This window comes from Hyla sarda, chromosome 4 (genome assembly GCF_029499605.1).
Source record: "Hyla sarda isolate aHylSar1 chromosome 4, aHylSar1.hap1, whole genome shotgun sequence".
Classification (NCBI taxonomy): Eukaryota; Metazoa; Chordata; class Amphibia; order Anura; family Hylidae; genus Hyla; species Hyla sarda.
The window spans coordinates 415,746,099-415,759,877 of record NC_079192.1 but is presented as its reverse complement, the minus strand read 5'-3'; the positions used below and the strand labels follow the sequence as shown (position 1 = coordinate 415,759,877).

The following is a 13,779-nucleotide window of genomic DNA, read 5'->3' as shown; positions in this document are numbered from 1 at the left end:
ATAGATGTGACAGTGCGCAGTACTACTGCTTTATATACATGTGACAGTGCACAGTATTACTGCTTATATAGATGTGACAGTGCACAGTACTACTGCTTATATAAATGTGACAGTGCACAGTACTACTGCTTTATATAGATGTGACAGTGCACAGTACTACTGCTTTATATAGATGTGAAAGTGCGCAGTACTACTGCTTTATATAGATGTGACAGTGCACAGTACTACTGCTTATATAAATGTGACAGTGCACAGTACTACTGCTTATATAGATGTGACAGTGCACAGTACTACTGCTTTATATAGATGTGACAGTGCGCAGTACTACTGCTTTATATAGATGTGACAGTGCACAGTACTACTGCTTATAGATGTGACAGTGCGCAGTACTACTGCTTGTATAGATGTGACAGTGCACAGTACTACTGCTTATATAGATGTGACAGTGCACAGTACTACTGATTATATGGATGTGACAGTGCGCAGTACTACTGCTTTATGTAGATGTGACAGTGCACAGTACTACTGCTTTACATAGATGTGACAGTGCACAGTACTACTGCTTATATACATGTGACAGTGCACAGTACTACTGCTTGTATAGATGTGACAGTGCGCAGTACTACTGCTTTATATAGATGTGACAGTGCACAGTACTACTGGTTATATACATGTGACAGTGCTCAGTACTACTGCTTATACATGTGACAGTGCACATTACTACTGCTTTATATAGATGTGACTGTGCACAGTTCTACTGCTTTATATAGATGTGACAGTGCACAGTACTACTGCTTTATATAGATGTGACAGTGCACAGTACTACTGCTTATATAGATGTGACTGTGCGCAGTACTGCTGCTTGTATAGATGTGACAGTGCACAGTACTACTGCTTATACATGTGACAGTGCACAGTACTACTGCTTTATATAGATGTGACAGTGCACAGTACTACTGCTTGTATAGATGTGACAGTGCACAGTACTACTGCTTATATACATGTGACAGTGCACAGTACTAATGCTTATATAGATGTGACAGTGCACAGTACTACTGCTTATATACATGTGACAGTGCACAGTACTACTGCTTATATAGATGTGACAGTGCACAGTACTACTGCTTATATACATGTGACAGTGCACAGTACTACTGCTTATATACATGTGACATTGCACAGTACTACTGCTTTGTATAGATGTGACAGTGCGCAGTACTACTGCTTTATATAGATGTGACAGTGCACAGTACTACTGCTTATATAGATGTGAAAGTGCGCAGTACTACTGCTTATATAGATGTGACAGTGCACAGTACTACTGCTTATAGATGTGACAGTGCGCAGTACTACTGCTTTATATAGATGTGACAGTGCACAGTACTACTGCTTATATAGATGTGACAGTGCACAGTACTACTGCTTATATAAATGTGACAGTGCACAGTACTACTGCTTATATAGATGTGACAGTGCACAGTACTACTGCTTTATATAGATGTGACAGTGCGCAGTACTACTGCTTTATATAGATGTGACAGTGCACAGTACTACTGCTTATATAGATGTGAAAGTGCGCAGTACTACTGCTTATATAGATGTGACAGTGCACAGTACTACTGCTTATAGATGTGACAGTGCGCAGTACTACTGCTTTATATAGATGTGACAGTGCACAGTACTACTGCTTATATAGATGTGACAGTGCACAGTACTACTGCTTATATAAATGTGACAGTGCACAGTACTACTGCTTATATAGATGTGACAGTGCACAGTACTACTGCTTTATATAGATGTGACAGTGCGCAGTACTACTGCTTTATATAGATGTGACAGTGCACAGTACTACTGCTTATATAGATGTGAAAGTGCACAGTACTACTGCTTTATATACATGTGACAGTGCACAGTACTACTGCTTATATAGATGTGAAAGTGCGCAGTACTACTGCTTATATAGATGTGACAGTGCACAGTACTACTGCTTATAGATGTGACAGTGCGCAGTACTACTGCTTTATATAGATGTGACAGTGCACAGTACTACTGCTTATATAGATGTGACAGTGCACAGTACTACTGCTTATATAAATGTGACAGTGCACAGTACTACTGCTTATATAGATGTGACAGTGCACAGTACTACTGCTTTATATAGATGTGACAGTGCGCAGTACTACTGCTTTATATAGATGTGACAGTGCACAGTACTACTGCTTATATAGATGTGAAAGTGCACAGTACTACTGCTTTATATACATGTGACAGTGCACAGTATTACTGCTTATATAGATGTGACAGTGCACAGTACTACTGCTTATATAAATGTGACAGTGCACAGTACTACTGCTTATATAGATGTGACAGTGCACAGTACTACTTTTTTATATAGATGTGACAGTGCGCAGTACTACTGCTTTATATAGATGTGACAGTGCACAGTACTACTGCTTATAGATGTGACAGTGCGCAGTACTACTGCTTGTATAGATGTGACAGTGCACAGTACTACTGCTTATATAGATGTGACAGTGCACAGTACTACTGATTATATGGATGTGACAGTGCGCAGTACTACTGCTTTATGTAGATGTGACAGTGCACAGTACTACTGCTTTATATAGATGTGACAGTGCACAGTACTACTGCTTATATACATGTGACAGTGCACAGTACTACTGCTTGTATAGATGTGACAGTGCGCAGTACTACTGCTTTATATAGATGTGACAGTGCACAGTACTACTGGTTATACATGTGACAGTGCACAGTACTACTGCTTTATATAGATGTGACAGTGCACAGTACTCCTGCTTGTATAGATGTGACTGTGCACAGTTCTACTGCTTGTATAGTTGTGACAGTGCACAGTACTACTGCTTTATATAGATGTGACAGTGCACAGTACTATTGCTTATATAGATGTGACTGTGCGCAGTACTGCTGCTTGTATAGATGTGACTGTGCACAGTTCTACTGCTTGTATAGATGTGACAGTGCACAGTACTACTGCTTTATATAGATGTGACAGTGCACAGTACTACTGCTTATATAGATGTGACTGTGCGCAGTACTGCTGCTTGTATAGATGTGACAGTGCACAGTACTACTGCTTTATATAGATGTGACAGTGCGCAGTACTACTGCTTTATATAGATGTGACAGTGCACAGTACTACTGCTTATAGATGTGACAGTGCACAGTACTACTGCTTATATAGAAGTGACAGTGCACAGTACTACTGATTATATGGATGTGACAGTGCGCAGTACTACTGCTTTATGTAGATGTGACAGTGCACAGTACTACTGCTTATATAGATGTGACAGTGCAGAGTACTACTGCTTATATACATGTGACAGTGCACAGTAGTACTGCTTTATACATGTGACAGTGCACAGTACTACTGCTTATACATGTGACAGTGCACAGTACTACTGCTTTATATAGATGTGACAGTGCACAGTACTACTGCTTGTATAGATGTGACAGTGCACAGTACTACTGCTTATATACATGTGACAGTGCACAGTACTACTGCTTATATAGATGTGACAGTGCACAGTACTACTGCTTATATAGATGTGACAGTGCACAGTACTACTGCTTATATACATGTGACATTGCACAGTACTACTGCTTTGTATAGATGTGACAGTGCACAGTACTACTGCTTGTAGATGTGACAGTGCACAGTACTACTGCTTGTATAGATGTGACAGTGCACAGTACTACTGCTTATATAGATGTGAAAGTGCACAGTACTACTGCTTATATAGATGTGTTTGCACAGTACTACTGCTTATATAGATGTGACAGTGCACAGTACTACTGCTTATACATGTGTCAGTGCACAGTACTACTTCTTTATATAGATGTGACAGTGCACAGTACTACTGCTTTATATAGATGTGACAGTGCACAGTACTACTGCTTTATATAGATGTGACAGTGCACAGTACTACTGCTTATATAGATGTGACAGTGCACAGTACTACTGCTTTATATAGATGTGACAGTGCACAGTACTACTGCTTATATAGATGTGACAGTGCACAGTACTACTGCTTATATAGATGTGACAGTGCACAGTACTACTGCTTATATAGATGTGACAGTGCACAGTACTACTGCTTATATAGATGTGACAGTGCACAGTACTACTGCTTATATAGATGTGAGAGTGCACAGTACTACTGCTTATATGCATGTGACAGTGCACAGTACTACTGCTTGTATAGATGTGACAGTGTGCAGTACTACTGCTTATATAGATGTGACAGTGCGCAGTACTACTGCTTATATAGATGTGACAGTGCACAGTACTACTGCTTATATACATGTTGCAGTGCACAGTACTACTGCTTTATATAGATGTGACAGTGCACAGTACTACTGCTTGTACAGATGTGACAGTGCACAGTACTACTGCTTTATATAGATGTGACAGTGCACAGTACTACTGCTTATATGCATGTGACAGTGCACAGTACTCCTGCTTGTATAGATGTGAGTGCACAGTACTACTGCTTATATAGATGTGACAGTGAACAGTACTACTGCTTATATAGATGTGACAGTGCACAGTACTACTGCTTATATACATGTGACATTGCACAGTACTACTGCTTTATATAGATGTGACAGTGCACAGTACTACTGCTTATAGATATGACAGTGCGCAGTACTACTGCTTGTATAGATGCGACAGTGCACAGTACTACTGCTTTATATAGATGTGACAGTGCACAGTACTACTGCTTATATACATGTGACAGTGCACAGTACTACTGCTTATATAGATGTGAAAGTGCACAGTACTACTGCTTATATAGATGTGACAGTGCACAGTACTACTGCTTATATAGATGTGACAGTGCACAGTACTACTGCTTATACATGTGACAGTGCACAGTACTACTGCTTTATATAGATGTGACAGTGCACAGTACTACTGCTTTATATAGATGTGACAGTGCACAGTACTACTGCTTTATATAGATGTGACAGTGCACAGTACTACTGCTTTATATAGATGTGACAGTGCACAGTACTACTGCTTTATATAGATGTGACAGTGCACAGTACTACTGCTTTATATAGATGTGACAGTGCACAGTACTACTGCTTTATATAGATGTGACAGTGCACAGTACTACTGCTTATATAGATGTGACAGTGCACAGTACTACTGCTTATATAGATGTGACAGTGCACAGTACTACTGCTTATATACATGTGACATTGCACAGTACTACTGCTTTATATAGATGTGACAGTGCACAGTACTACTGCTTATAGATGTGACAGTGCGCAGTACTACTGCTTGTACAGATGCGACAGTGCACAGTACTACTGCTTTATATAGATGTGACAGTGCACAGTACTACTGCTTATATAGATGTGACAGTGCACAGTACTACTGCTTATATAGATGTGACAGTGCACAGTACTACTGCTTATATAGATGTGACAGTGCACAGTACTACTGCTTATATAGATGTGACAGTGCACAGTACTACTGCTTATATAGATGTGACAGAGCACAGTACTACTGCTTATATAGATGTGACAGTGCACAGTACTACTACTTATATAGATGTGACAGTGCACAGTAGTACTGCTTATATGCATGTGACAGTGCACAGTACTCCTGCTTGTATAGATGTGAGTGCACAGTACTACTGCTTGTATAGATGTGACCGTGCGCAGTACTACTGCTTATATAGATGTGACAGTGCACAGTACTACTGCTTATATAGATGTGACAGTGCACAGTACTACTGCTTATATAGATGTGACAGTGCACAGTACTACTGCTTATATAGATGTGACAGTGCACAGTACTACTGCTTATATAGATGTGACAGTGCACAGTACTACTGCTTATATAGATGTGACAGTGAACAGTACTCCTGCTTGTATAGATGTGACCGTGCGCAGTACTACTGCTTATATAGATGTGACAGTGCACAGTACTACTGCTTATATAGATGTTACAGTGCACAGTACTACTGCTTTAAATAGATGTGACAGTGCACAGTACTACTGCTTATATACATGTTGCAGTGCACAGTACTACTGCTTTATATAGATGTGACAGTGCACAGTACTACTGCTTATATACATGTTGCAGTGCACAGTACTACTGCTTTATATAGATGTGACAGTGCACAGTACTACTGCTTGTACAGATATGACAGTGCACAGTACTACTGTTTGTATAGATGTGACAGTGCACAGTACTACTGCTTGTATAGATGTGACAGTGCACAGTACTACTGCTTAATATAGATGTGACAGCGCACAGTACTACTGCTTTATATACATGTGACAGTGCACAGTACTACTGCTTTATATACATGTGACAGTGCACAGTACTACTGCTTTATATAGATGTGACAGTGCACAGTACTACTGCTTCTATATGGCGATACTGCACAGTACCACTGCTTCTATATGGCGATACTGCACAGTGCTACTGCTTCTATATCGTGATACTGCACAGTACCACTGCTTCTATATGGTGATACTGCACAGTCCGACTGCTTCTATATGGCGATACTGCACAGTCCTACTGCTTCTATATGGCGATACTGCACAGTCCTACTGCTTCTATATGGCGATACTGCACAGTCCTACTGCTTCTATATGGCGATACTGCACAGTCCTACTGCTTCTATATGGCGATACTGCACAGTACTACTGCTTCTATATGGCGATACTGCACAGTGCTACTGCTTCTATATGGCGATACTGCACAGTACTACTGCTTCTATATGGTGATACTGCACAGTCCTACTGCTTCTATATGGCGATACTGCACAGTCCTACTGCTTCTATATGGCGATACTGCACAGTACTACTGCTTCTATATGGCGATACTGCACAGTGCTACTGCTTCTATATGGCGATACTGCACAGTACTACTGCTTCTATATGGTGATACTGCACAGTCCTACTGCTTCTATATGGCGATACTGCACAGTCCTACTGCTTCTATATGGCGATACTGCACAGTGCTACTGCTTCTATATGGCGATACTGCACAGTACTACTGCTTCTATATGGCGATACTGCACAGTCCTACTGCTTCTATATGGTGATACTGCACAGTCCTACTGCTTCTATATGGTGATACTGCACAGTACTACTGCTTCTATATGGCGATACTGCACAGTACTACTGCTTCTATATGGCGATACTGCACAGTACTACTGCTTCTATATGGCGATACTGCACAGTACTACTGCTTCTATATGGCGATACTGCACAGTACGACTGCTTCTATATGGCGATACTGCACAGTACGACTGCTTCTATATGGCGATACTGCACAGTACGACTGCTTCTATATGGCGATACTGCACAGTACTACTGCTTCTATATGGTGATACTGCACAGTACGACTGCTTCTATATGGCGATACTGCACAGTCCTACTGCTTCTATATGGCGATACTGCACAGTACTACTGCTTCTATATGGTGATACTGCACAGTACGACTGCTTATGATATTTATCAGAGTTAGCACTATTAACCTCTAGATGGCCAGTGCTATTACTATTAACCCCTAGATGGCCAGTGCTATTACTATTAACCCCTAGATGGCCAGTGCTATTACAATTAACCCCTAGATGGCCAGTGCTATTACTATTAACCCCTAGATGGCCAGTGCTATTACTATTAACCCCTAAATTGCCAGTGCTAAATACTAAACACTAAAGACATTAAAAACCAAAATGGAGGACAACCCCTTGGGCGGTATAATAACAGTGTATCTGAATGTGGTCACCAGAATTAGATACTCAGCTCAGCAGACAGTATCACAGACTAAGCTTAGATACACAGTTCTGCAGAAAATATCACACACGGCTTAGATACAAAGCTTGGCAGACAGTATCACACATTACGCTGAGATACCCAGCTCTGCAGACAGTATCACACACTAGGCTTAGATACCCAGCTCTGCAGACAGTATCACACACTAGGCTGAGATACACAGTTCTGCAGACAGTATCAAACACTAGGCTTAGATACATAGTTCTCCAGACAGTATCACACAATAGGCTTAGATACACCAGTTCTGCAGACAGTATCACACACTAGGCTTAGATATACAGCTCTGCAGACAGTATTACACACTAGGCTGAGATGCATAGTTCTGCAGACAGTATCACACACACTAGGCTTAGATACATAGTTCTGCAGACAGTATTACACACTAGGCTTAGATACTGTCTGCAGAACTGGGTATCACACACTAGGCTTAGGTACACCAGCTCTGCAGACAGTATCAGACACTAGGCTTAGATACATAGTTCTGCAGACAGTATCACACACTAGGCTTAGATACACAGTTCTGCAGACAGTATCGCACACTAGGCTTAGATATCCAGCTCTGGAGACAGTATCACACACTAGGCTTAGATACACCAGCTCTACAGACAGTATTGCACACTAGGCTTAGATATCCAGCTCTGCAGACAGTATCACACACTAGGCTTAGATACACCAGCTCTACAGACAGTATCACACACTAGGCTGAGCTACATAGTTCTCCAGACAGTATCACACACTAGGCTGAGATACATAGTTCTGCAGACAGTATCACACACACTAGGCTTAGATACATAGTTCTGCAGACAGTATCACACACTAGGCTTAGATACATAGTTCTGCAGACAGTATCACACACTAGGCTTATATACATAGTTGTGCACTCAGTATCACACACTAGGCTTAGATACCCAGTTCTGCAGACAGTATCACACATTAGGCTTAGATACATAGTTCTGCAGACAGTATCACACACTAGGCTTAGATACACCAGCTCTGCAGACAGTATCACACACTAGGCTTAGATACACCAGCTGTGCAGACAGTATCACACACTAGGCTTAGATACACCAGCTCTGCAGACATTATCACACACTGGGCTTAGATACACCAGCTCTGCAGACAGTATCACACACTGGGCTTAGATACACCAGCTCTGCAGACAGTATCACACACTGGGCTTAGATACACCAGCTCTGCAGACAGTATCACACACTAGGCTTAGATACACCAGCCCACAGACAGTATCACACACTAGGCTTAGATACACCAGCCCACAGACAGTATCACACACTAGGCTTAGATACACCAGCTCTGCAGACATTATCACACACTGGGCTTAGATACACCAGCTCTGCAGACAGTATCACACACTGGGCTTAGATACACCAGCTCTGCAGACAGTATCACACACTGGGCTTAGATACACCAGCTCTGCAGACAGTATCACACACTAGGCTTAGATACACCAGCCCACAGACAGTATCACACACTAGGCTTAGATACACCATCTCTGCAGACAGTATCACACACTAGGCATAGATACACCAGCCCACAGACAATATCACACACTAGGCTTAGATACACCAGCTCTGCAGACAGTATCACACACTAGGCATAGATACACCAGCCCACAGACAGTATCACACACTAGGCTTAGATACACCAGCCCACAGACAGTATCACACACTAGGCTTAGATACACCAGCTCTGCAGACAGTATCACACACTAGGCTTAGATACCCAGCTCTGCAGACAGTATCACACACTAGGCATAGATACACCAGCCCACAGACAGTATCACACACTAGGCTTAGATACCCAGCTCTGCAGACAGTATCACACACTAGGCTTAGATACACCAGCCCACAGACAGTATCACACACTAGGCTTAGATACACCAGCCCACAGACAGTATCACACACTAGGCTTAGATACACCAGCCCACAGACAGTATCACACACTAGGCATAGATACACCAGCCCACAGACAGTATCACACACTAGGCTTAGATACACCAGCCCACAGACAGTATCACACACTAGGCTTAGATACACCAGCCCACAGACAGTATCACACACTAGGCATAGATACACCAGCCCACAGACAGTATCACACACTAGGCTTAGATACACCAGCCCACAGACAGTATCACACACTAGGCTTAGATACACCAGCCCACAGACACACGTTGAGTTCAGACTCCCGCTCTGGGACGTGGTGACGGATCCTGCAGTCACATGACCATTGTCACATGACATCAGCCTGTGCGGAGAGGCGGGGCACGTGACCTGTCACATGACGGTCCGGCAGTCGGTGGCCGGGTGAGGTGAGCGCTGCTGGGTGTATGTACCGGGGACTGCGGCCTCTTCACAGCGGAGAACACAAAACCGGGGACGGAGCTACAAGTCCCAGCATGCCGCGGGCGCCGCCATAGAGGAGCTGTCACCACAATGACGTGTAAAGGGGAACCCCGGACTGATCGGCCCTGACCAGCAGGGGGGGCTGCAGCCTGGACAGGGCATTTCCCATCCGGGGGCTGCAGTGGCATGCTGGGAGTTGTTGTTCCCCTATGGTGGTTCTCCTGCAGACCTCTGCGCCCCCACCTCTCCTCATCAGCGATAATTACCGATAATTTCTTATGTCGCTGATTACCCTGTGCATGGGGGAGGGGGGCTCTGCTCATACACTATGTATATATGTATGTATATATATTAGAGATGAGTGAACTTACAGTAAATTCGATTCGTCACGAACTTCTCGGCTCGGCAGTTGATGACTTTTCCTGCGTAAATGAGTTCAGCTTTCCGGTGCTCCGGTTTCTGGAAAAGGTGGATACAGTCCTAGGAAAGAGTCTCCAGCCACCGGAGCACCTGAAAGCTGAACTCATTTACGCAGGAAAAGTCATCAATATATATGTAAGATATGTAATATCTCCTTTTTGTCTGCAGGGGGCGCTGTCACGATGCCGCAGAGGATGTCCATGGAGCGCCAGGCGTATTTGGTGCCGCTCATCCAGCCAGATCTCCGCAGGGAAGAGACCATACAGCAGATCACAGCCACCCTGCAACAACTACAGTGCGTGTCCAATGACATCTTCAACAGGTGAGAGGAGCAGTCATGTGACCAGCATGATGGAGGGGGCGTCCTCTGTACTGTAATAGAGGTGATGGAGGGGGCGTCCTCTGTACAGTAATAGAGGTGATGGAGGGGGCGTCCTCTGTACAGTAATATAGGCGATGGAGGGGGTGTCCTCTGTACAGTATTATAGGTGATGGAGGGGGCGTCCTCTGTACAGTATTATAGGTGATGGAGGGGGCGTCCTCTGTACAGTAATATAGGCGATGGAGGGGGTGTCCTCTGTACAGTATTATAGGTGATGGAGGGGGCGTCCTCTGTACAGTATTATAGGTGATGGAGGGGGCGTCCTCTGTACAGTAATATAGGTGATGGAGGGGGCGTCCTCTGTACAGTATTATAGGCGATGGAGGGGGCGTCCTCTGTACAGTAATATAGGTGATGGAGGGGGCGTCCTCTGTACAGTATTATAGGTGATGGAGGGGGCGTCCTCTGTACAGTAATATAGGTGATGGAGGGGGCGTCCTCTGTACAGTATTATAGGTGATGGAGGGGGGCGTCCTCTGTACTGTAATATAGGTGATGGAGGGGGTGTCCTCTGTACTGTAATATAGGTGATGGAGGGGGCGTCCTCTGTACAGTAATATAGGCGATGGAGGGGGCGTCCTCTGTACTGTAATATAGGTGATGGAGGGGGCGTCCTCTGTACAGTATTATAGGCGATGGAGGGGGCGTCCTCTGTACAGTAATAGAGGTGATGGAGGGGGCGTCCTCTGTACAGTAATATAGGCGATGGAGGGGGCGTCCTCTGTTCAGTATTATAGGTGATGGAGGGGGCGTCCTCTGTACAGTATTATAGGCGATGGAGGGGGCGTCCTCTGTACAGTAATATAGGTGATGGAGGGGGCGTCCTCTGTACAGTATTATAGGTGATGGAGGGGGCGTCCTCTGTACAGTAATATAGGTGATGGAGGGGGCGTCCTCTGTACAGTATTATAGGTGATGGAGGGGGGCGTCCTCTGTACAGTAATATGGGTGATGGAGGGGGCGTCCTCTGTACAGTGTTGTAGGTGATGGAGGGGGCGTCCTCTGTACAGTATTATAGGTGATGGAGGGGGCGTCCTCTGTACAGTAATATAGGTGATGGAGGGGGCGTCCTCTGTACAGTAATATAGGTGATGAAGGGGGCGTCCTCTGTACAGTAATATAGGTGATGGAGGGGGCGTCCTCTGTTCAGTATTATAGGTGATGGAGGGGGCGTCCTCTGTACAGTAATATAGGTGATGAAGGGGGCGTCCTCTGTACAGTAATATAGGTGATGGAGGGGGCGTCCTCTGTACAGTAATATAGGCGATGGAGGGGGCGTCCTCTGTACAGTAATATAGGCGATGGAGGGGGCGTCCTCTGTACAGTAATATAGGCGATGGAGGGGGCGTCCTCTGTACAGTAATATAGGCGATGGAAGGGGCGTCCTCTGTACTGTATTATAGGCGATGGAGGGGGCGTCCTCTGTACAGTATTATAGGCGATGGAGGGGGCGTCCTCTGTACAGTATTATAGGCGATGGAGGGGGCGTCCTCTGTACAGTAATAGAGGCGATGGAGGGGGCGTCCTCTGTACAGTATTATAGGTGATGGAGGGGGCGTCCTCTGTACAGTAATATAGGTGATGGAGGGGGCGTCCTCTGTACAGTATTATAGGTGATGGAGGGGGCGTCCTCTGTACAGTAATATAGGCGATGGAGGGGGCGTCCTCTGTACAGTAATATAGGCGATGGAGGGGGCGTCCTCTGTACAGTGTTATAGGTGATGGAGGGGGCGTCCTCTGTACAGTGTTATAGGTGATGGAGGGGGCGTCCTCTGTACAGTGTTATAGGTGATGGAGGGGGCGTCCTCTGTACGGTGTTATAGGCGATGGAGGGGGCGTCCTCTGTACAGTATTATAGGCGATGGAGGGGGCGTCCTCTGTACAGTGTTATAGGCGATGGAGGGGGCGTCCTCTGTACAGTAATATAGGTGATGGAGGGGGCGTCCTCTGTACAGTAATATGGGTGATGGAGGGGGCGTCCTCTGTACAGTAATATAGGTGATGGAGGGGGCGTCCTGTGTACAGTAATATAGGTGATGGAGGGGGCGTCCTCTGTACAGTAATATAGGCTATGGAGGGGGCGTCCTCTGTACAGTAATATAGGTGATGGAGGGGGCGTCCTCTGTACAGTATTATAGGTGATGGAGGGGGCGTCCTCTGTACAGTAATATAGGTGATGGAGGGGGCGTCCTCTGTACAGTATTATAGGTGATGGAGGGGGCGTCCTCTGTACAGTATTATAGGTGATGGAGGGGGCGTCCTCTGTACAGTAATATAGGTGATGGAGGGGGCGTCCTCTGTACAGTATTATAGGTGATGGAGGGGGCGTCCTCTGTACAGTAATATAGGTGATGGAGGGGGCGTCCTCTGTACAGTATTATAGGTGATGGAGGGGGCGTCCTCTGTACAGTAATATAGGTGATGGAGGGGGCGTCCTCTGTACAGTAATATAGGTGATGGAGGGGGCGTCCTCTGTACAGTATTATAGGTGATGGAGGGGGCGTCCTCTGTACAGTATTATAGGTGATGGAGGGGGCGTCCTCTGTACAGTAATATAGGTGATGGAGGGGGCGTCCTCTGTACAGTATTATAGGTGATGGAGGGGGCGTCCTCTGTACAGTATTATAGGTGATGGAGGGGGCGTCCTCTGTACAGTAATATAGGCGATGGAGGGGGCGTCCTCTGTACAGTATTATAGTTGATGGAGGGGGCGTCCTCTGTACAGTAATATAGGTGATGGAGGGGGCGTCCTCTGTACAGTATTATAGGTGA

General features: G+C 44.9%; 1 protein-coding gene across 4 annotated transcripts in view; it reads left to right on the top strand.

Moving 5' to 3' along the window:
• The window catches only part of WASHC1 (WASH complex subunit 1), a 101,313-nt gene that overhangs the window by 69,999 nt on the left and 17,535 nt on the right, over positions 1–13,779 (top strand). Inside the window, exons 1-2 of one of the 4 annotated variants that reach the window (XM_056517840.1) lie at positions 7,472–7,502; positions 10,794–10,947. In XM_056517840.1, coding sequence (XP_056373815.1) covers positions 7,487–7,502; positions 10,794–10,947 — 170 coding nt within the window. In that variant the 5' untranslated portion in view covers positions 7,472–7,486. Of the gene's footprint in view, positions 1–7,471; positions 7,503–9,997; positions 10,172–10,280; positions 10,303–10,793; positions 10,948–13,779 lie in introns of those variants that run through there. The other 3 variants (XM_056517842.1, XM_056517841.1, XM_056517843.1) reach the window with 3 other exon arrangements.